Genomic DNA, 24,921 nt, shown 5'->3' with positions numbered 1-24,921 from the left:
CATAGTCAAGGCCTTGACGGGAAGCTGTCAGGACACATCCATGGCGACGCAACTAAGTCATCAGCCAGCGTCTCTTAGCACACAATTGGCCATAAGTCATCTATTTTTTATACGATCATCACAATATTCAGTACATATGTTGGGTGAAGGCGTATGACCATGAGGACACAGCCTTTTTAAAATCGCTCCATAGGGGGCGCGATGGTGCCAATGCTTGGACCCCTCCCAACGCCGCTTGCGGCTTTAATTAGTATTATTATTATTATTGGTATTATTTTTATTATTATTATTATTATTATTATTATTATACTACTATATAATACTACTACTACTACTACTACTAATAATAATAATAATAATAATTTGCGCCCATTGCACACTGGGATAGGATTCAGCACCCCCCACGACCCTCACCAGGACAAGAGGGTATAAATAATAATAATAATAATAATAATAATAATAATAATAATAATACTTGTTGTGAGCAAACTTTCATCCGCGTATTCTTTGATAACTAAATGCATTTTTCTTGAAATAAAAAGTAACTGTGTTTAGAGGATGAATTTCACACTTAATAATAGAGTTTCCTAGATGTTCCTCAGCTAGAGTAGGTGATAAATTATTATTTGCTGATGAATTTATTACTAAAATCTGCATCCTAAGACAGGTGAAAATATAACTAAAATAGTTACGTTATTTTTTTATTTTATCAATTGCATCATGGTCATAAGGTGCACCCTTTTTATTAAATTTTTCTTAAAGGTATATGTCCTCCATGCTTTTTTAGGTGAAAATCGTTACAAACTAAAAACAATGAGCCTTATACATAGATTAAAGAATATGTTCAGCGAAATTGTTAGCTAGTTACAGGGTATTCACACAGCAAATTCTCCCCATATCTCTCTCACTAGGTAGCTGCCTAGCCAGCGATCTCTCTATCTCCCTCACTAGCTAGCTAGCAAACAAGCTTATCCTTGTACTCTTTGTTAAAAAAAACACTGGATGCAATTGTACCATAATGAGAAGTTGTTCGGCCTTTTTTCCTTACTGAGCCAAACAGTAATTCACAAAATGGTGTCATATTGGTTGGAGAAGCCTGAAACTCTGACTGGCTGTTGATGGGTGATGCCTGCAAAAAGTAAAACTGTGGGCAACATTTTTCAGGATACTTTGGTTGCTCGGTTGCCCAGTTTCTCATGTTGCTGGGCGTCGCTCTGCTACATAGAGAATGAATTGACTTCTGGCAACTTGGTTGATGAGATTCTTGCTGTGTGGACGCACCGTTAGTATACCCAGTAATGCAGAGACAGTTCTGCCCCATTATGATCGTGCTACTCACATCCACCTCTGCTATGACAGTGCCGCTCACTTTCTACTGACAGCAGATGAGACTTCTCTCATTTACATTATTATCTCGTAGCGTTTCTCCATTACATATACATTTTAACGTCAACTACGGATTGTTGCTATATTCATATCTGTGTAAACAGCTTCATATACAGGATTTTGACTCAATGATAGGAGAAAACCTACCTGGAAACCTTGACTCGAGCACCACTAACATTAGGGTAGCCTAGAAAATAGTCTAACCGACCTCAAAGTGGGAGCACAAAGAGAACAAAATAAAGATAATGCAACAACTTATTTGATTTGATTATCAGGAACATTTTGTTAGTTACATGCATACAGTGTCAACTAGTTGAGCACAGTAAGCACTGGTCGAATGGTAACTGTACCATTAGGCTACTTCGAGCCTTATGTATGAGCCTCATGTGTACTCTAAAAACATCCTGCAGTTTTATTTGATAGTAACATTTTCTTTCACGGTGGAGTTCCTGAGGTTTTTATCACCTACTGCTTTGCGCACACTGCTACATCCTGGATACCTTTCTAATGAAACTAAATGTTATGTATATTTTAAGCCACGTCATAGTTGCCCATGAAGAAAGGGAAGTTTGAGATGCTTTGAAAATGTCATTTTGTAGGTGTATGGTTTTGGTGAGCTTGATGTGGCCGTGAGTACATTTCTAAATAATGCCTGTGACTCCACCCAGTAGCAGCCCAAGCCCTTCTGCTGGCTCTCTCTCTCCGTCCCTCATTAGATCACAGTCAACACAGTTTGCTTCAACTGGTATTGTGAATGGGAGAAAACAAATCACGCTCGATTACATGGATGGCAGTCACACACATTCTCTTGTCACAGTTAATTGCAGTTTGCCTACTTGACCTACCAGATCTCTTCATCGGGAATAAGCAGTGTGACCCTATCAATTTTGGAATGCTTTGATGAAACCTTTGCATTTTAAAGTTTTTTTTTATTTTTTATTAATTGAAAAGAGCCAGCTGAAGGTGCTGGAGCTGAAAGAGGAAGAGACATCATGCCTGGCTGTTTGCATTATGCTGAATACACACAAGCAGTTCCTTAATAGAACAGTGGTGCTGTAATAATTTGGTCTGAGCTTTCATAATGATTTAACTTCTTTCGCTTCCAAAACTATACTCAAACACATGCTCCTCTGTACTCAGAGGCACACACACACGCACACATACACACATACACACAAAAGCTAAATGTAAAAATGTATACATGCCTTGCATTCTTATGTCCAGTACCAATGTATTAAAGCAACTGAGCCTGACCCGTCAAGTAAAAAAAATATGACACAGTGATGCTTCATTTTTAGAACTTGCTCCTTTCTGTAGTACATTTGTAGCCACATTGTTATTTTGTGGGCCTCACACTTATGTTGTAAAGTTCATTTAGATAAAACTGTTTTTGTTATGTTGTTTGATCACCATGGTTACCGATCATGTGTGGGTGCATGCTGTCACTGTTGAGTTTCTCTGGTTCCTGTTTTCTCTACAGGGTTAGCACTGTGATTCATTCAGTTCCCTGATGAGGTTGGTTTATGAACAGGATTGCTCAATAAACACCTGTGGCTACTAAAAAAACACACACATATTCCTAATAAATACGGGCCTTGAGAGGTTTAATATACCTTCTTGTGATGGGTAGAACTCCTTGCTGATGTCTTTGTTCAAATAATGGCTAATAGTGTAAGTCCTGCTGCTACAGCGGCCCCTGGTGGCCAAAAAGCCCCTTATGGGCATGCCAGAGACCTACAGTGACCGACTGCTGTTTACCAGGTAGTATGTGTACAGGAGCGTATGCCTCTCAATATCTGCAAGTTAAAGGATAGAGGGAGATTCTTTCTTATGTCATCAAAGACATCCTGCCGCTTTCTTTCCTGCTGGCAAGGAATCTAACATCTGGCTGAAACTGCTGATAGTACAATTTTTATATGTGAACCCAACATGGTAAAATTTGTTCCACGATCAGAAGATACGCAGGGTTTTCGAATGAAGTGTTAGGAGAACCACTATGACAGCTGTTCTCAGGGAATATCCATATGGAATATTATTTTTGAGGTCAAGCTTTTTATTAATTTTCTCTGAAATGAGTTTTGAATTATGTGGTATTTTCATAGATAAGTGTAAGCTCTTTTAGATATACTTATTTATGAATGTTAAAGGCAACACGCAGCTGTGGAACCAGCAGGGTCCATGGACAACAGGAAACAGCTTTTCATCTGGCATAGCTTTTTTCTCACTTCTTCAAAACTTAAGTAAATAAAATGCATGGGGCAGTTGTTGGGAAATTTCACTTTTAGCATTATGCAATATCCATGAAAAATAGATTGGCTGAAAACACGCTAAATGTTCACAGAGTAAAACAAACATGCAGCATATACAAGAGGGGGCCGAAGAACTGGTCTTACGGGGTAGCTGAAAACAGACAACAATTGTGCTGATTGAATCCCAGCGTCACCATGCCCTTTGGTGAATAAAACAGGTTCTTATGAGCCCACTGTGGCTGCGCCTGACTAACAGACCATCGCTGTCTGAATTCCTGAACCCATGCCATGCCCTCCAGGGCGTCGGGCGTTAGGAATGAATGTGGGGAAGGAATTCTATTCGGCGTCTTGTGTGCGCGTTGTGGTCAGCAGCTAGGAAGTGCTCCTTAGCAGTGTTAATAGTTACAGTAGAGGTTAATTGCTGATTGCAGTGGGATTAGCTCTCATTATGACATTTCGGTACCTGTGCACATATGAATGGAGTGTATTATGTTATCCACACTTTCATTATTATGCAAGCAGCTATTAAGCAAATACAAGGGGTCATTGTTTGATGCATATTTGAATACATGGCCCTGTCTTGTCAGGGTTTAATGTAACTATTTGGTGCTGTTGCCTTGAGCTGTTATTGTGTTCTTGCATCACCTGAGTCCTACTTTTATATGGTGGCAGTCAAAACAGTTTACATCAATCTAAACAATTCAACACAATGAACATTTCCTTGACTGTCCAAAAATTAGCCCCACATTTAGTATCATAAAATCTGTCCTCTCTCTTTTATAATGTAGATATGCCTCCTACAACAATGTGTGCAGGGGTGGCAAGTGGCCTTTTCTTGGCTAAAATTGTTCCATGATAACATTTCTAAAATGAATGTGGCAAAATAGATGGACAACATATCCTCCTGTGTGTTTCCCATAAGTCCTCAGTCTTGCAACAAAGGGATCCAGCATTTTTTTTTTAAACGTATGCAATGCTTCATATCATTTTCTTATGTTCAGGCCTGTATACTCTGCCAGGCCTGCACTTCCTTCTGAAGATGGCTTTGAAAGCATGTCAGATTATTTTAAATATGGGTCAATTAAAACTGAATTATCTTTTCATGCTAGCTTATAAATATGCCATTATTACACAAATGTGGAAATAACATTGACACTCAGAATTTCAGAGGACTCACTGTGATTAAAGTAAGTGAGAATGATTCTATGCCTCAGTAACTGCTTCACACTGGAAATTAACATACTGGCTCAAGGATATCCTGTTGAGAAATGATGGACACATGTTTTATCCCGGTCTCATTGACTGTGGTAAGATTTGAAGCAGCATGAATAGACAGTTGGCTAATTGATACAAATGAGAACAGAAGGTGGCTAACTAACTAGGAAGGCAGTTCAATGGGGCCAATGCATCATATGGCTATAAATAAAAGATGAAGTTCTTTATAAACTTAACTAGGCCATTATGCATCATCCATAATTCCCATACGTATGAAATTAATGACAGATCATGTAGGGTAGTTGTATCATGTGTCTTCATATGTTTCATTTAGGAAACAGCTTGCTTCTCTATCATAATTATGGGATATTGTATATGATTGGAAAGGTAATTAAATGAGACCAGAAGTAAGGATAAAACAACCCAAAATTTATTCTTGCTAGAGCTGCCCTGTTTACTAATGAGGCTTTACTAATTGGATTTGAGATAATTGGATTTTCTAGTATGTCTGCTGGCAGTTGCCTAGTAACCACTCATTCGGTGATGGTCACATTAACTTTTGCAGTAAACACAGGTGTATTTGTTACCTGTTTTACTGGGGAAAATAGAAATTCTGACCATGCGCTGAAAAAATCTCAATCTTCCCTGAATCGGTGTCAGGTTATATGAGCTCACATGCTGACAAAACCTGTGTTATTGAAAAGGTATCAATGATCAAAACGTTTTTCCCACTGGAAATAAAATCTCTGATAAATACTTAGTGAGAAAAAAATATCAACATAATTTGCATTTAATAATAGAATAATCTATTTTGTGAGTTTTTTCAAATGAAGTTATTTAATATGTAGTTGGTTCTCATTAAAGGAAATATTATAAATTATAATAATAAGTTCCCTTTCAGTGCTCGATGAAGTTTCTCATTAAACTCCATGAACTCTCCCTTACAGAAAATCATCCCTTAATGAATCAAATTTTTGATCTTTTGATCTTTGTTTTCCCATTGAATAATGTTATTTAAAACATAGCATGTCCATGGGCACATGGTCCCTGTGACAGCTGTAGCTACCTTGTAACTTGTTTTCTGACCTGGGAGGCCCTGGCAGGGGCGGGGGGGTCTCAGCGGGGGGGCTCCGGGCAGCCTGCAGTTTCAGTGTGGCTGGCTCTAATACACTCTTCCACATAAAAACGTCCCCATGGTACATAATAATCATGACACCAGCATAATCACTTTCAGTATTTAGGAAAAGCACTCCTGTCAATCTTGGATGTCATACAGAAATTTATTTTGAAGAATGTGAGTGGTGTGCACATTTGAATATTGTTAAAACTGGTTTAACAGTGAAACATTACATACATATTTTGATGACGTACACAGAGAATGTGTATAGGAAAGTATAAGTTGGCCTATATTATTGTAATATTAGAAATTCCTTAATCTGCTCATAACAAAAGTATTATGTGAAATGAATCAGGCAAATAGAAGCACTAGTATACCTAATACATTAAAGTATTGTTATTTATTGGAGAAGTTGGTCAACTAGTATGTTTGAAGATTTAAGTATTAAGTTTGAGACCATAGCCAAGCTTGCAACTCTGTGAGTCCTGATAGGTTCATATTATTTTAAAACATCAATGTTGCAAAACACAACAGTTACACACAATTTAAAAGTGCAATTTGTCTTTTTTTTTCAAGTGAAACATTGCTTGTACAGAGGCAATCTCTCCCCTGCTATAAGCTTTCTCTAGGTGTAGAAATACATACACTTTTTTGCGCCTTCACTTAAAATATAATGTAATATGTAAAGCTGTCTGAGATAGATGCCCATGGGCATATACAGTGGCTTTATTTCCCTCTTATTCTGAATTATCAAGATAATGATCTTTATGATTCATAGCACTCTGACAAAGTGTTGTACTGCTTTGTTGCATACTAGTAGCTAGCAGTACTGTGTGCTTTTTAGAAAGCCCTATGCTGAAGAGCAGTGCTTTTATGTACATGTAAATTCCCGAAGCTGACTGCCTCAATTTAAGCTGGTCAGAACATTTACTTGAATCCTTTCATTATGTTTCTTATGCTGCAATATTTTCCAAAGCACTATTATAAATAACTGCACAAGGAGAAGCAAAATAAAATCACCCCAAATAGTGGCAAATCCTAGTTTGAGGATTATTATGTATGTCACTTTGTGACATATGAGTAATGTAATGATAATCTTATGGATTGCAATGTTCAATAAATATAGTGTGACATAGAGCTTGTATGTACATGGACTGAGGTCACAATTTAAATCAAGGATGTAAACTAGAGTTTAGTGTATGCATGGGGCTGGACCTTGTGATGAGGAGTGTGAGGCTGTTCTGTGCATCATTTTGACAACTGTGTGTGTGTACAGTTTTTATTTGGCTCTGTATTCCAGCCCATTGGATCTGAAATAAGACAATGAATATGATGTCAAAATGCAGCTTTAATTGGTGTGCTTTTATATTCATTGGTGATTCATGTAGGAATTACAGCACTTTTTACATAGTGCCCTCATTTTTGGGGAGCAAAAGTAATTGGACAGATTAACATTTTCTGAAATAAAGTCATCATACTTAGTTCTTGGTTGCAAATCATTTACATTTGATGACTGCCTGAAGTGTGTGACCCATAGACATCACCAGACGCTTGGTATATTCCCTGGTAAATTCTGGGGCATTTTGCCTTCTTGTCTTTAGCAAATGATACACATGTTCAGTTGAATTCAGGGTGATTGACTTGGCCAATCAAGTACATTCCACTTAGTGGCCCTGAAAAACTTGGGGCTAAAAATCCATACAGGAGCCATACATACCCAAGTCATACCACTACCTGGGTCATGAGCAGTTCCTTTCTTTTTCAATATTTTGCCCTTTCCATTACTTTGGTACAGGTTAATACTCATCTATCCATAAGCCATTCTGTTCTTGAGGCTTATCAGTGGTTTGCATCTTGCGGTGAACCCTCTAAGGTTTTGCTGGTGTTTAGTCTCTTTGTGGTACTCTTTGTCACATCTACATCTGGAGAGTGTTCATGATCTGTTCGACAGTTCAAATGTTTTTTCTTCACACGTGAAAGTATTCTTTGGTCATCTAATACAATGGTCTTTTGTAGTCTGCCAGGTCGTTTGCTATTGCTGAGCTCACCAATACATTACCGACAATGTATCAAACAGTTGATTTGGACACTGTCAATGTTTTGGTTATGCCCCTGATTGATTTATTTGGATTTTTCATCCTCATGATGACTACAGACTCCAAATGTAAATTCCACATCTAGAATTAACTCTAGACCTTTTGTTAGCTTTCTTGTGATGGAAAAAATGCACTGGCCAAGAAACTGCTGAATAGCCAGTTGTCCAATTGCCAATTACATTTGCCACCCAAAAATGGACAGACTATGTATAAAAAGGGTAATTCCTACATGACCCTCCTGGTATGAATGTAAATACCCTTAAATTAAAGCTGACAGTCTGCATTTTAACCTCAAATCCAATGTGCTGTATGCATATGTATTTCTGTAATGGAGCAGTTGTGTAGGGATGTGAACAGGTTTGTGAAGGCACTGTATGGAGGTGAGAAAAAAATGGTATGTATGGAGAGGTGTTTGTACATATCAGAGATGACTCTGTGAGATTTAAAAATGTGTCTGTATATGTGCCTTAGCATATGTGTAATGCTTCCATGCCTGTATGCCTCAAAACCTAAGGTGTTCAAATGTCCTTCTTTTTCTTGGTGTGGTAGTGGATTTCCTTCAGACTGAGATAAATTGTCAGAGATTAAATATTATTACTCCTTATTTATTAGCTGCCAGAGGAGCACACATTGCAATGTTTATCATTTGGTCTGGGTCACAAGGAAAGCCTTCATATAAAAAATGAAAAGACGCTGATGAGAAGGAGATGGAAAAGATTACAACGCTGCAGAAAATAAATGGCCGCCATCCTTTGCTCCGGAAAGCTTGCCATCAGAAATATGTCCCCATCATAAGAGAAAAAACAAAACTAAGAGGCTGTCTGGCCCTGACACAAATATGAAATGGAATTTAAAAAAACAGTGATACATTAAAAAAATATTCTTTTCTTTTTTATTTTTTTCTTGTGGTGATTTAACTGCACCTTTGTAATGTTTAGTGTTAGCTTTGCATATTAGCGAGAATATTTTATTTTGCTGTTTTCTCCATAATTACCTGTTTCACGATGAAGTTTACTCTTTTGTGAAATGACTCTATGAAACTTATATGTTTTGTACTTGCACATGTGGCAAATAGACAGTTTGAGCAACAGGAGTTGTATATTCTATACTGCAAGCTGAACAGTTAGATTTGTAAACATGCCTCATTTTTTTAGTTAAGCATTTATTTTAATATTACATTTGTCTAGTACTGACTCCTGGGAAACTGCTGGTACCCTTTTCTAAGCTTAAATTAGATAGATGAAAAAAGTTTTTGCTACCTAAAATTACTTTACTTGATCGTGCTTTGATTGAATGCCACTCTCTCATCTCTGCCTGGTAGGAAAAATGACTCTGTCAGACCCATCAGACTTATAACTCAAAGGCATAATGCCATTTTTATAAGAGGCCAAACTGGAGTTGCTGGGTGGCTCATCCTGCTAAAGGATGGGTTCAGCTGATGGCCCCACAGTCTGCTGCGTATCAAATGCTGTCTGTGCCAGTGCCATATGCTGCCTCTGGGGTCTGTGTTCATCTGCACTTCCCGAGACGTTGTTGAATGTCGTAGCCATGTCATTGCCATGAGAAGGACTTACAATTACAACCATGTATTCATTACATTACATTACATTACATTCATTTGGCAGACGCTTTTATCCAAAGCGACGTACAAAAAGTGCATTTTCATGATCGTAGACAACTGCTGAACACGGGTTCAGTAAGGTACAATTACTTATTTTGTACAGCTATTTCTAGCCGAGAACAATGAACACTATCCTGGTCTAACATCTGCAAAGCCAACTAGGCAGAAGAATAAGAATTATTCAAAATTGGCAAAGCATAAAAATAGGCAATAGATACTAGCAAAAAAACCAAATGAAATGTGAAAATTTGGCTTCTGACTTATACTGTTATGCATAAAGAAGTTATATGATTTTCTTTTTTGTTCTTGATATAACTGAACATTCATTGATGAAGGCATTGTTTTTTCTCTTAAACTTACTTCTTTAATTTAATTTCCACTGTAGATTCCTAACAAACTCAATGTAAACTCATCACAACATGTTTTAAAGAACCATCCTTCAATAGAAAGTGCACAATAAGGAAGTGCCATGTTGGAACGCAGCCCATTTCCTTCTCCCCGCCCAAAGAGGGATGAAGGGAGATGGAGCTCAAGGGTAGTGAATCAAATAGCTGCCCATCAGTTTCCTTTCTCTCGAGTCATCACACAAAGACCTCTATTATACTGAGATCAGGGGTGCAATGAGTAGTTCAGGGCCACTCAAAGGCTCAGTGCAGCCCTCTTTATGTTGGGGTTTTCAAGGGAAAATCTGCACCTTCTCTGCCAATATACAACCAACAAATAAGCATCACTTTCTATATAGTTTCCTCTTATGGCAGTGCGCTTACAGACAGACAGGCAGGCACACACATGCACGCACGCACACACACACACACACACATTTCAGGAGTTAAAACACAAATTTTGTAATAGCACCTTTTCCAATTATGTTTCTCACTTAGTGTTAGTTTTGTTGTGACTGGCTCGCTTAGGGATTCGAACTGGGAATTCCCTTTAACGAATTGCTTCCGATCATGCTGCATATCAGCAAGTCCGAGGGCCTTCCAGTCCCTGGAAGAGGCTGCCAAATCTCTTCCCCATCCGTGTTATTGGAGCGGAGCAGGCCTGCTTGGCAGGGCTGCCTCCAGCATATAGTGTGAGCTGATCTTCTCAATGCCTTCAAAGGAGTGATATGAGTAGAACCATCAAAAGTAGAACTAAAACAAAATCACTCATTTTTCAATGCTGCAATCTCCATCTGTGGCAAATTGGACCCATAATTACAATGATAATTTTGGATATTGGAGTTGGCAGAGCAGCAAGTGAAATGGAACAACAATCTATTATGGCCTGTTCCTGACACACCTCTTTCATCCTTTCTTTTGTTTCTTTGTGTAAGTTAAATCGGGAGTTTTTATATGATGGTTTTGTGTGTGAGGGTCCCACGTAACACACTAGGTGCTACTGTTGGCTCAGAGTGATCTGTGGTCCTGTGATCAAATTCTATGAATACACACAGCATGTGTTCTGTTTGTCTGCTGAATGTACCGAAGAATGTTGTTTCGAAAATTCTTGAAGTAGTGTCACTTGAGTTGCGTCATTAAAGGGACTGGGACGTAATGTACCTGTCTCACAGCATTCTTTCTTTTCATGTTCCTATTCCAGAAACTACGTGGGAACGGCCATCCAGTGCCCCTGGGACGCCAAAGACCCCACTAAGACAAAAGAACTCTACACCCACAGGTATCAGGCAGTTTGTTTTTAGAGAATGACACAATCACTGACCCTACTGCATTCTGAAGCATAATCTCCTGCTATCAGGTTGTTCCAATTACGTAAGTGTTGGGAAATAATTTTGGAGGGAGTTATTCATTATGATGAAGAACATTGTCTATGGCATTTAACTTTATTGCTGTTGTGTGAATAGGAAGTGTTATCTTCACCACATGGTGGCAAGCACAGGTTAAACTCTTGCCCTTCAGCATTCCAGATGTCCTTCCTGCTGCTTTTGGAATAAGCTGCTGTAGGTGGAGAGCAGGAGCGGTGATGGAGTCTGTCAGGAAGTGGAATCCTGGCACATCCTTTTCTGTGACAGTCTGAGGCTCTCTCTGCGGTCTACAAAAGCCCTACCAAAAATTCCACACTGCCTCACGACTGTCTCTTCCTCCATGATAGCAGTAGCAGAGAATTCCGCAGAGGCTTGTGATTATAGACTTCCTGTAGTTAATTTTATCCATGGTTTGGGATACAGCAGATACTTGTTTTTGAAGGAATCCTTTTAGAAAGAAAACAACCAAAAAAAAAATGTCCAGACTGTTGTGCTTAGTGATATAATTGCACAGTAAAAATTTTCCTCATATTTTTCTGCTTTTCTCTTGGTCCACTTCACTTATCTTGTGCTTCTGAATAATTTGCCAGCATTTCTTAATTTAAAGATACATGGCATGCCCTTCCAGTCCCTGAACAGTATATTCACAATGTTGTGGTTGTTCTGAAACAATATGTAGATCAGCCTTCAATCTTCATTCCTTCTTCAGTTCCTGAATCCATCTTAATGGAGACATATGGATTATGAAAATATGAAGAGGGCACATTGACAGTCTTACTTGATTTAAAACAATTATAGAATTTAGCAATAGTATGAAATTACTATGCAATCATATTCATCATCTACAGGTTTAATAAGACAGTGGATGTCAACACACACATCCTTTCAAGAATCACCATATCATTATGGGAAAAGTCTGTTTATGGAAATTGTCCCTTATTACTCATGAATGTCCTTTGCTTTGTGTGCCTTGAGGGTGGTGAAGGATGAAAGCATACTGTATATATTACTTGTGATGCAGCCTGCTGATAAAACTGAAAATGTATATCCGAAGAGCATAGGGAGATTAAATACATATGAGGTAAGTAGCTTTGCTAAAGGTGCCCACTGCAAGTGCAAGCTGGCTTCATTGCAGTTTTGGGGGTGGAGTACAGTGAGTTCCATCATTTCTGGAACAAAGACATTTTTTTTATTTGGCTTTGTACAATTTTAGATTTGTAATCAAACAATTCAAATGTGGTTAAAATGCAGATTCTCAGCTTTTATTATTATTTTATTTTTATGCTTTTTGGTTTCACCATGTAGAAATTACTGCACTTTTTATACATAGCCCCCCATTTCAGGGCACCATAATGTTTGGGACAATTGGGACTTCATAAGTGTTTCTGATTAGTCAAGTGTGTTCAATTGCTTCCTTAGTGGAGGTATAATAGAGTTATCAATATCTAGGCTTGATTCAAGGCTTTTGATTGCCTTTGGAGTCTGTTATTGGCGTTTGTCAACATTAGACCAGAGTTGTGCCAATGGAAGTCAAGGAACCCATTATGAAGCTAAGAAATAGGACAGTCAGAGACATAGGCCAAGCCTTATGATTACCAAAATCATCTGTTTGAAACATCATTAAGACCAAAGAGAGCACTGGTGAACTCAGCAGTCGAAAAGGGCCTGGTTGTAAGACCTCTACAATAATTGAAGATCGAAGAATTCTCACCATAATAAATAAAAAACCCCACAGCGGGCTTGAGCAACTAGCTTTATTCTATTCCGGGAAGGGTTGACTGAAAGCCAGTCAGGGTTCCTGGGGTTTCTGCTGCATTAGTTCCTTCCAAGAATGCACAAGGTGCTTGCAGGCTGATAGTTCCATCTTCTCCAACTAGCTCTGGCTATGGCTGTATGACCAGTAGTGTGAATAGTCAGAGAAGTGTGTGCAATTCAGTAAATCGAGTGGCACAAATGCTCACTCAGAAATGTGGCTAAAATGGTTATGAAATGTGTGTGTATTTGTGTGTAATGCATGTCCAGTAGGCAGTAGACTTTAAAACTTTGATTAAAGTTAAACAAAACTGGCTCCTGCTGGTAACGGAGAAAAAAAAATGTACCATGAAAAATGAAAATAATGTAAAATGTGTTTTACACCTTATCTTTATGCTGTAGTCATTATTTTGATTATGATTATATTCAATTTTGTGTTCTATAATCTATGAAAGATAAGTGTGTGCTGGACATATTAGTTTGTTTTCACTTACAATGCACGTAATTCCAGATCATTTTTTCAGTGAGTCAAAAAGAGTCATATTGCCTGTAGAGATATTATGAATACAGTTGTATGGATTCCATGAATTACAAAGCATTGCATGATAAATTTGAATTTCAAGGCCAAATCTTGCAAAATAGCTCCAACAATCTACTGTTTAGTCTAAGTATGCACAGTTTTGATTTTATGCAAGATTTTCTTTCCCAAGTTGCAATTTCATGTGATGTTTGTCTGAGTGACTCACAAAAAATGTTGTTCTAGTTTGACTGTATTATACATAGGACTTGTGGATTTTTTTTTTCATTAGGAAACAGTGCTGAGGAGCAAGGTGCTAGACTGCTGGGTGTACATGCAACCCACCGTTGATGGAGTTTACACATCTACTGTGTTTACTAACCCCTGCTGCGTACATTTAAAAAAGAAATAAGTTCTTGCTGGCAGGCTTCAGTTAAACCATTTCAATGAACTGCACAAATTGTAGCAATGAATACAAATACAAGCCTTTAGTTCTTCAAGTTGTGTTAGATTTAAACAGGCTAAATTTATAACAAACAGGATTTAACTTGTCTCAAGTTACCAAATGTGATTCTCAAGTTACTAAATGTGATTTAAGTTACCAAATTGATCTATTTTAATTTAGTTTTGAATATATTATTTATTTATTCTTTCTTAGATTGGCAGGATGGTCGAAACTAATTCTGATGTATAATTTTTCCCATGTGTGATATTTAATTATGTGCTATAAAGATATTGAACTGGATTTAGCTTGCTAAAAATATGTGACTCAAACATACATTTCCAGCACCGAAAGGTAGTTACAATGTGTTTACTACTGCTTGACTAATTAGTTGCAACTCGTAGCTGGTGTATCATTCAGTGAAAACTAACGTTCTTTGACTAGAACCTCAGACTTTCTTTACCATAAACATGGCAAAAAAATCAAAAGCAGGCCACTGAAATACAATGTCAGATCGCAATTCAGCAAGATTTGTTTTGGTTTGAATTGCATATAACATTAAACTGACAGTCGCCCAAATCCCCCCCCCCCCCCAAAAAAAAAAAGTTGTACCTTTTATTGAAAATGAAACATGTTCAGAAAAAAACTGCTGTGCAACAACAATAAAAACAATGAGCTAACACAAAGTTATCTTTTTTAGAATGTATAAACTACACTAGAATATTAGCTTTTGTAGGTATGAGAGAATAGTATGCTCCAGTGCACCATGTTGGGCTTTGTCTTTGAAATAGATCTGGTAGAAATAGTACCTGGTAGAATCTGACAAGCAGCAAGATAGCTTTGGAATTGGATGGTTTTGAGAGGGCCAGGATTGACTATATAGAATTTGCAGGAAGGCCAGCAAGAAGTAGGTTACAGATGTTCAGTCTGCAGAACCAATGGAATGAATGCAGACACAACTTGAAACCAGTGTCTGTGTTATACACAGTTGGCAAGCTAAATGATGCATTTCAAACGATTGGTTTGCATAGCATTTGCTTAAGTGACGTGGGGATAACAGACTTTTATTAATATTTAAGGACTCCCGTGCACACACCTTCTTGGATTTGTAACCATAAAAAAGTTAACACCTTACTTTAATCTTTTGCCTGTGACCCCATCCCTTCGCCTGTTCTCTTCCACTGCAGTGAATGGATTTCACGGCTCTGGAAGCCCCCTGCACCAGCCGGACCTGTCCCATATGCGAAAGGCCAGTACCGATCTGCAGGTAAGCAAGAGAGGACCCCTGCTCTGCTGTCTAACTGCCACTGCAGAAATACAGAGCTCAGTGTGTTCCATTTCCTTTCATCTCCCTCCTCTCGGAATCCCTGAGACTCCTGCCATCCAGCTTCGCAGAAAGGCAGTGCTTTTCCTCTGATCTTTCATTTCTATGGGCTGCAATTTTTTACACACCAGTAGAATTCCCACTTGGGGCAGTGTGCATAATAATGTGAGATCTTCCTGTGTAGCTGAAGACCTCAGTGATGGGCTACCATCAATCAGTGTATCATTTTACCTTTTTTTATTCCGACCTTTTCAAGGGTATGAGCAGCATTTTGAAGCGGTGTTGCTTTTTGGATGCCTGCACCATTATTTCATGAGCAGTATCCACTTCTTTGTTATGTAACTTGTGCTGATACTTTTGAATGTAAGCCATAACGAGCACTTAAAGATGATTCTGTTAAGCAGAGGGCTTGGAACCTGCAGTCCTGACACAGGTGATCATCTGTAGCAGCTCCACACCGCTACATAGCCAAACTCTAATGTAACACTATCATTAAAAGGTGGGTGATAATGACAACACTGCAGTCATGCGCACAAATACCTTCTCCTCCAAACAAACACATTCCCCCAGAGGGACATGGGAGCTCTCTTCAATCCATTTGTCATCCTTTTCTGAAAATAAGACAATCTTTTCCAGCTGCTGTGTATGCCCTAGACCATAATTAGCTTTTGGAGTAATCATCACTCTGCTATATACACAAAGCCCATCCCAGATTTTCATCTCTCCTTCCTGCCTTCCTTTTTTTGTTTTTTTAAAGCAAGAGAGGAGGTGCATTGAATGCAGTGTAAATAAATCCCACTATCCCCCCACACAGTCCATGTGCTGCTCCAGTGGGCATAGCATGGATGAGGGGGGATGTGGAAGGCTGTGCTGCCACTCTCTCTCACCGCTGATTACCTCAGGACTCGGGTGACAGCTTAACGCAGCCGACTTCACCGCACACTCACAGCCACGAGAACGCACCACGTCGCCGCTGAGAGCAGACCCCCGTTCGCCACGGCAACAGCAGCAACAAGACAGCGAACAGCAAAGCTCCTCACCGCGAAAACTGCCTGAAACAAAGGGGAAAAACTGAAAACCCCAACAATGTCTGACACGGAGGGTAGCTTTGATGATGCCTCTTGTCTCTCCCCACAGAGCCCTGGGTCCACTTCTCCAACCAGGAAACAGAACAGGGAAACCACAATCACTGTGAGTACCAAAAACAACAGTGAACTTGTCTCTAGACAGACAGCATCCCTGGAAGAATGCTTCATGATTAGTAGCTCAGAAAAGATTATTTTTGTGCTCATTATTATTTTCACTCTTGTGAAAAATGTGTGAGCCGTTTGAATAGTATCAGTCTCTCTTGAGGTAATGGTAATTGAATGTAATGGCTGCTTTTATGTCCTGTTGTATAGTGTCCAAAAGTGCATTCTAAGTTAAAAGTAAAGAGGACTGTTGTCAGTTCCTAAGCTAATTTTCCTGTCCCTTGTAACTTGCCTCCATGTTTAGCTTGTATGAGCTTCAGAGGTGCACACTGTACTTGGAAGCACAGTACAACAACTGCGCTGGATAATATCTTTTTTTTAAACAGGATATTACATAAGAGCTGAATCTAATAATTCAGCAGTATACATATACTCATCAGCTTATTACGGGTTGACATTTATAAGTCTCTAATGGTTCTAATGATTTACTGTGTCTCCTATTGGTTCATAATGTGATTATAAGAGAGGAAGAAAGGGTTGAATATCTCTTTAAAATGAATTTAGGCTGTGCTGACGACAGTTGGTGGGTTCTTGTTTCTGAATTGTGATTTTTATGTTGTAATCCTTGCCTCGGTAGCTGCTGTCAGTGTGGCTTTTTGACTACATCGAGAATTGTGGACGTAGGGGATTGGGGTGAGGGGAGATGCAGCATGCCCAGTTTCCATGGTGACAGAGGCGATACTATTGATTAATGGGAGTTGAAATGAGAGGCGCGCTAAAAAGAATAAGAAATTCAGATGCTTACAATGTGAACGCTGAGCTTGACTGGAAATCGTTCACGGTCAGGAAGGGCAGGAGTCGTGTTAATCTTATGTATTTTTATAGAGGTTTCTTGAGGGGTGAATGTGGGGGTGGTTTTCACGTGAGCTGTTTGCGTACAGTAGAAAATGGTTTGTGGTAGATACCTCATCTGTGCTGATATTTATGTGCAATCATGGATTCTAGATTTATTTGCTGCTAGCTGTAAGGATAAATTAATTAGATGTTAGCTATGATACACTAAAAAACAGATTAGCTCATTTTATTCAAATTGATTGTGTGACTTGTCATGTAATAGACTGGTAATGAGGCGCATTCGTTCTCATTGTGCTGCCACAGACTGAAATGAGAACAGAGCTGAGAGTGAAAAGGCTGGCAATGGAGGCTATAGACACAGTCTCCTACCCCCAGCCCTCTCCTACTTATGTGCTTCAGAAAGGGCTCCGCTCCTCCCTTCCCCCAAGGAGCCTGTGAACCTGGAATGTCAGAGGGGTAATCTGAGCTCGAAATCAGCGCTTTCAAGGCCAAATCATCTAGCATCCATTCAGAGGAGCAGCAGAGCTGGCGATACCCTCGGTCTGTAGCGAGATTAATCGCACCATTATGGGGAAATATATAGAGGAACCATTTTTTTCCATTCAGTCTTTTTTCTGTTATTCAGTCTATTTCAGTGAAGATATACTTTTGCAGTGAAAATAAAAGCCTCTGGTGGACCAAAGACTGACCAAAAATTTTATATGTATTTGTACTCTCGTAGAACTGTAGGTTTGCAGTTCTGCCAAAATGGCATTTAATTGTTGCAATTTAGTACAGCTGAAAACATTTATCCAAAAAGGAATCAGCAACACCAAGTTTAAATTTAGATGTAATTATGCTCAGGATTTCAAAATTCCTCACTTAGCCTTGTAGCCTGGGATGCATGTATGATTTTATTATAGTTCCCAAGTTCCAAACTAAATTAATGTTGAGAACAGAGTGAATTCATGCGTGTTCAACCTCGTTTGTGTTTTATAAAAATATTCCATCGTGAAGAATATTTTATGTGATGTAGTTATCTCACATACTCCTATAGTATGGCTGAACCAAAAATGAACTCTCTGTGGGAGAGTACTTCTAGGACTTAACTGGACCCTTGCCATGTGCTCAGTCTTTCAAAATTCACCTAATCTGTTTCTCAGTCATGTCTAGTTAATGCTGGCAAATGGCCACAAAAGACCTGTCACATTATTCCATAATAAAAATGGAATGTCTACATCCCATACCATACATAATGCTTTGGTGCACAAAATCCAGTTTGGCTGACTAATTTAGTGATAATGGTAAAACCTCTTAATCAGTATAATTTCTTCATTACCATAATTTATGAATCAGTGCTACAATACTGGGGTCCTCCCCCTTGTTCAAATGTAGCCCTATTCTTCTCAAGGCCATTGTAGGACACATGCCAAGTGTCTGATACAGTTGTGGATGCTTGAGGAATCAGATGTGAAGTTAGACTGAAGGGCTTAAATAAGCCCCTATTCCAATGTGAATGCTTCAGCAATCATTGAAAAAAGGATTTTGTTAAGATAAGGCTTTGTTCTTGCTGCACAAAGGATAGTTAAAGTTGAAAGAAAATGTTGAAATAAAGAATCCTGCAATGCAAAATTCAGAATCTGTATTAATTCAAAACAATTACTCACATTTTATGTCTGTGCACCACCAAGATATTTTCAGACAGAATGAAACTGTTGAACCGACATGCAGTTGAGACTTTTAAAACAGTAGGCATATTGGGCCTCTCCGGGTTCTTGTTTGTTCAGTGTTAATTAAAGGTAATCCGTTACCAGATAAAGGTTTTATTGCCAGATGAAAGCTGTAGCCTTAAGTCTTTGTGAAATAAAGTTGGCAGTGTGCTCAGCTGTAAGCGCACTGTCTCGCCACTTCCCATACTGAGCGGATTAACTTCCATTAGTGATAGATTCTGAACTTCTCAGAGAAGTGGGGGAAAGTCCTCCTAAAATCGCATGTAATGTAACCTTTAAAATGATGAATTATCTAGTTTTTTAGCCTATTTATTTTCATTTATAATTTCTTAATGCATAGCAGTTATGGACATTGTCTATATAGCAGAGAGTAAAAACAGAATACAGTACTATTGTGAAAGCTGAGATTTTTTCTTTCAGGAGGTGCTTCGAATTATAATGTGAAAGTTGTTTTCTTTAGAAAGCAACCACATACAACAAGTAATTAAAGATAAAACAATAATGGAAATAGAGGTATTTAAAACCCTATTCATAACCTTTATGGTGGGGTTTCATTGAAAACACAAATCTTTATAATAAAGTAGGTGGGGTAAGAGTTTTACGCCAGATGTAATTTGTTCCCTAGCAACAGTACCAGAGTGGCATGCTGTCTCAGCAGCACTGGAGACTTCCACTGCTGGTCTTGTGAGTAAGACGGACGGGGGGGGGGGGGGGTTCTCTAAAAGATCAGCAGTTTTGTAAACACTGGGCGGAAAGGGAAGGGCCTCTTTCAAATTGTGTTTGTCTAATTTATTTATTCACTTGTCTCCCAGTCAGCTTCCTTATTTGTTTGCTTTTGTAAGTAGCTTCGCTGTCAACCGACCAGGTTGTACAATACCTGCTCAAGCCCATTAACATCAAAACGGACTTCTACTTACCTTTACTATATATAACTATGTGAAATAGTACTTTTTTAAATCATTAAAAGCATCTTCTAAATGAATAGAATTGTATCATTAAAAGCATCTGCTAAATGAATAGAATTGTATCAGCCTCTTCAGATAATAGCCTGGATCAACATCATCAACCTGCAGACTTGGCTGAGCGTCCTTTCCCTGACCTGCCTTGTGTTTTAATTTACTTTCTGTCAAGCCAGTTCATACTGGATCTAAAACAAACCAGTTGTTTCCTTGAAATGAACTGACTGGTGTCCTCACTATTTATCTTTGTCTGACTTCCATATCTAATCTAAGTATAGCTGGGTATCTGATTCTATGTTGGAAAACTAATGCTACAGTCCCCATTGCTGTTATAAAAGGCAGAAAAAGCAGATGTTTACATCTCAGATGTTGCTCTTTGGATGAAAGGGTGCTTCAGAAAGAGATTAAATACCATCATTTTATGAAATACAAATTAGGGAATGACCTAGGATGAACCCACATGCATGTCTTATTGCTTATGTGATTAGGCATTTGTCCTTTAAAAACATAAATTTGATGTCTGGATCAACAGGAAAATAGATCACATTTCCTTAGGGAAAAAAAAAATATTATAAATTATTATTAATATTCCTTCAAATAGAAAATACAAACAATCCAGGCCCCTGAGTACTCATTTGAGCCTTCTTAACATGAGTCACGATGCAAAACAGTGTATTTGTTTATTCTCTCATGAGGTCACTGTAGATGTTGTCCATTTCAAACTGTTGCTGGGGTAACTGGCTAAATGATGCACAGACATCAAATTCCTCTTTCGCAATTCACAAATTCACAAAAAAACTGGCAAGAAATAAAGAATCCATCTTCTATATTTAAATATGCACCTTCTCAGCGGTGTTTAATGTTCTATGGAGAGAAGCAATGGAAATGATGTATGTCGAGGAAATAATACTGTCATCACCATCAATATGGGTGTGCTGAAGCAGAAAATGAACAAAGTGACAGGGCTCTAGGCTGAGTGTGTGTGTGTGTGTGTGTGCAAGTGTGAATATTTGAGTGCACGTACAGGGACATCTGCACATAGGTCAGATTTGTGTTTTTTTTTTGTTTGTTTGTTTTTGATAGTAGTAGCAGCAGTTGTAGTAATTCTAAATATTAGCATTCAATGGGGTAGGGTATTTATTTAAAATTGTCCATGGAATTGAGCCAAGTCCCAAATGATTTACTTAAATTTGTGAGAAATATATGTAGAATGCTAAAGTGCTTTTTAGGTCCATTCCATTAGAGCAGAGACCTTTGGGATGGTGCAGACTAGCACACGCTCTCAGATGAGTTCTCAGATGACCATTTCTGTCTACTCTCTGCAGCAGCCCTGCTGTCAGAGAACTGCACGACTAACGTGGGCAGATTGTGTGCACCTGCTCATCTAGAGGAGTCTTTCAGTGGGAGTGAGGCAAGGAATACACTGGCACCCAAAACCCTCCCTCCCTCAGTAATACTGTGGTTCATTATCCATCACCTCAAAGACCTTCCAGCCACAGAACACACTGGCAGATTCAGGGTTTGTTGCGGGTTGTAGGATGACCCTCTGCATTACTGGAGTGCCGTAAGACGAAAAAGACACTCCATAGCTCCATCTAGGTTTTTCAGCATGAGAAGAAAAAAAAGGGATTATATTTTTGTCAGAACTCAAGTTTTCCTGTCATGCAGAAATATCTCTAGCACTGTCAGTCTAACAGAGGAGAATGGTAAAGGCAGGAAGAGAGCAAAGCCAACTGAAGTACAGGAAGTAAAATGATAAAAGGTTTTTCCTCTCATCAACAAAGGCTTCATTTTTCACGGTAGATGCTCTACATGAGGTGAATGTGTGAATCACATCAGTTGTTGTCTTTTTTTAGTTTTGTTTACCACAGTATTATTATGTTTATTAATTGGTGCTGTGATTATATCATATTTCTTTCTGACTTACTGTATACTTGCTCATATATTTTCTTATGTCTGTCATTATTCTGTAGGTTTATAAATAGAGTATAGAGTAAAAATGTAACTGTATTTTGTTTTGGATAGACACAGTTGTGCTGGTTGTGTAAGATACAGTCCAAGAAATTATTCCTTTATGGATCTTGTTGATCAGATATATTTATTTATATAATATTATTGCTTGTGATTTCATCATTGATTGTAAACCAACTGCAGAGTGTTAGGCTACATGCTTGCACCATGCTTTTAGCATGCATTGTGTTAACCATTTTAATTACCAAATAAGTAGTTACACCTCACCAAATAACAACCAAATGCTTCCTACATGTACATTTCCGGTGACACCATTATTATGCTCATAAAATAAAGCCATTTTTGAAAACACATACAGACACATACACCGATACATTCCAAGGAGGGGTGGAATGTTACACACTTTTAAATGATGTGTAGATGTTATCAATTGTACATAGATTTGAAGACCTTGCTTCTACTGAGTCAATGTACTTATAACCCCCGATGGCCATTTAAACTACATGCCAAATCATTTTAAACTGACCGAGGGGAAAATGGGTCAAAATGGTTATGCAATACTGCATGGCTCCATTTCACGATGTGTCTCCTTCATCCATCCATTCATTGTGCATTTGTATTTCCTTAGAAAGAAATAGAATAGAACTGGCAGGGAGCGGTAAATGAGCTGAAGAATGATAGAGTGTGATAATGACTGCGACGCTGTGCAGGCCAATCTTGACACCTGACTCGGGTGTGACTCCAGTGGGATTATAAATAGGAGCTGCAATGCCAGTTTAAAGGGCACACTGAAACTGAGGAAAATCTGTGAAAGCTTAAGTAACAGGTGCTTATGGCATAATGCACCAAAGCCAAGGGGGTTCAGAACAACAGTCGTTTGTAAAAAGTAAGATACATCATTTATTGTAATCAGTAAGAGGCATTTATGTGGATGAGATTAGGATCAGTATTAAGAATGAACAATCTTGGTTATGCACTGTAAAGTAGATTAAGTGGATCGCTTTCCTGGAGAATATTGCTGGATATTGATTGATCAAGGATGATGGCTCTCTACACAATATGACAGGGCAGCTTTTTATTGACTTAGCTTCATGGTTTATGTTTCTTTACAGTCTAGGCATTTACTGCAAAGCCTGTGGCAAGGAAAGTTCACCATTAAGTTCATCTGTGAATGTAGCCACTCATGGTTGGAAAGGGATCTCTCAAAGAATATGAAATTGTTGTGTTTTACTACATTTATATAGATATATATATATACACACATTATGAATTCAAGCACGTCACTGCTGTTTTTGCTGTTTGTATGGATGGCAAATGTGATTTATTGGAGCAATACTTAGGCCACTTGAACTATTGAAAACTCTATTTTCTCTCTGATGAAATATTTTTTATGTCCGGCTGCAGTCAGGTTTTTGTGCACGGTAGTCATTCTGGTAATGGAGAATCACAACAAAATTGACTATTAATCACTGCTTGCACAGTGTAACATGGCCATGCCAGCGTTTCAGGAGCATAAATGGTAAGCGTTCCCTTTCCATGCTTTTTCCATGGACCTGGGGCGGGATCCTCCTGTTGCACAATATGAAGTAAACCTTTGGCTGTCAATTGGTTATTTCACAGCTTCATATTTGAGCAGCTTACATAAGGCTATAATGCACACTGCAAAAATATATACAGAACAGGAAATAGGTGCATAACCCACACAAATGTAAAACTACAAGTGTAGAATCACACAAACATCCGCCCATTATTGGAAGCTATAACTGACATCAAATTTTAAAGCCTATCATTGTAGTATTGCTTACAACAAGCACTAAGTTATGTGAGCAATTATATCACACAAGAATCACGTTTAGAATGTCTGCTTAATTGCATCAGGAAGTGCTCATGGTGAGGGCATTCAAGGTGGGGGTATTTAGATAAATGATATCTCTGGGATCTGGGAACCAGGATGTGGTCTTAACCGGTGTGTTTTCAGTTGGTTGCAGGATAATATTTCAGTATCACTCTCAGGAGGATAAAATATATGTTAGGCCTAACATTGTTAAATGTAAACCTGTCTCTATTAGTTTGGAGCAATATCAACAGGACTGCTATTGATTTGGATCTTTTTCAATAAACAGCTCTCATAATTACACTTTACACAATTAAATTGTTTTGTGTTGCCTCAATTCTGAAACACATACTTCATACTTTTTCCCTCAGTAATCTTGCCAGAATGGCCTGTTACATCATTTCTATTGTACATTTTCAGTGAAGCACAGGGTCTGATGTTTCTTTAATTGGAAGCAGAACCATGGGCCCTGTAGTTCACAGGAACCAGACTTGTTTTCATGCAGGAAAAGCTGATTTTTTCATTGAGCCACTGTTTGAAGTCATGCAAATTCATATCAATTGGCATTAAAAAGTAGGTTTATTTTTTGTTAGTAGTAATTGTTTTAATGATTGATTAAAATGATTGCTTTTAAAGTGTTAAAAAAAATTTAAAAAATAAAAAGCTTCTTCCTAGTGCTGTAAAATAAGAATGCTTACCTTCAGTCTTTACCTTCAGTTCACTTGCCCATGGTTGAATGACTATAATGGACTTGTATCTCGAACATTGTGATTTTATTTTGTTCTTAGTTTGAAGAAAGATTTAGTGAAACAGCCCATTGATTTCAATGTCATTGTTATGACAGTGAAATATTTTGGCCTAAGATCCTGCACATATGAATTATAATGTGTTGTAGCATTTGTGGATATAATTGATTAAGGACAGCTGAAAAGTCTGA

The 24,921-nt window shown here is 38.3% G+C and overlaps 1 protein-coding gene across 3 annotated transcripts in view; it reads left to right on the top strand.

Annotated features, from left to right (window-relative positions):
* Positions 1–24,921, top strand: part of LOC135248417 (growth arrest-specific protein 7-like) — an 85,535-nt gene that overhangs the window by 40,257 nt on the left and 20,357 nt on the right. For all 3 annotated transcript variants that reach the window (XM_064323042.1, XM_064323044.1, XM_064323043.1), the window contains 3 exons: positions 11,269–11,346; positions 15,330–15,409; positions 16,604–16,657. In XM_064323042.1, the coding sequence (XP_064179112.1) occupies positions 11,269–11,346; positions 15,330–15,409; positions 16,604–16,657 (212 nt within the window). The remainder of the gene's footprint in view (positions 1–11,268; positions 11,347–15,329; positions 15,410–16,603; positions 16,658–24,921) is intronic.

Source organism: Anguilla rostrata, chromosome 2, assembly GCF_018555375.3.
Source record: "Anguilla rostrata isolate EN2019 chromosome 2, ASM1855537v3, whole genome shotgun sequence".
NCBI lineage: Eukaryota > Metazoa > Chordata > Actinopteri > Anguilliformes > Anguillidae > Anguilla > Anguilla rostrata.
This window is presented reverse-complemented; position numbering and strand designations above follow the sequence as displayed.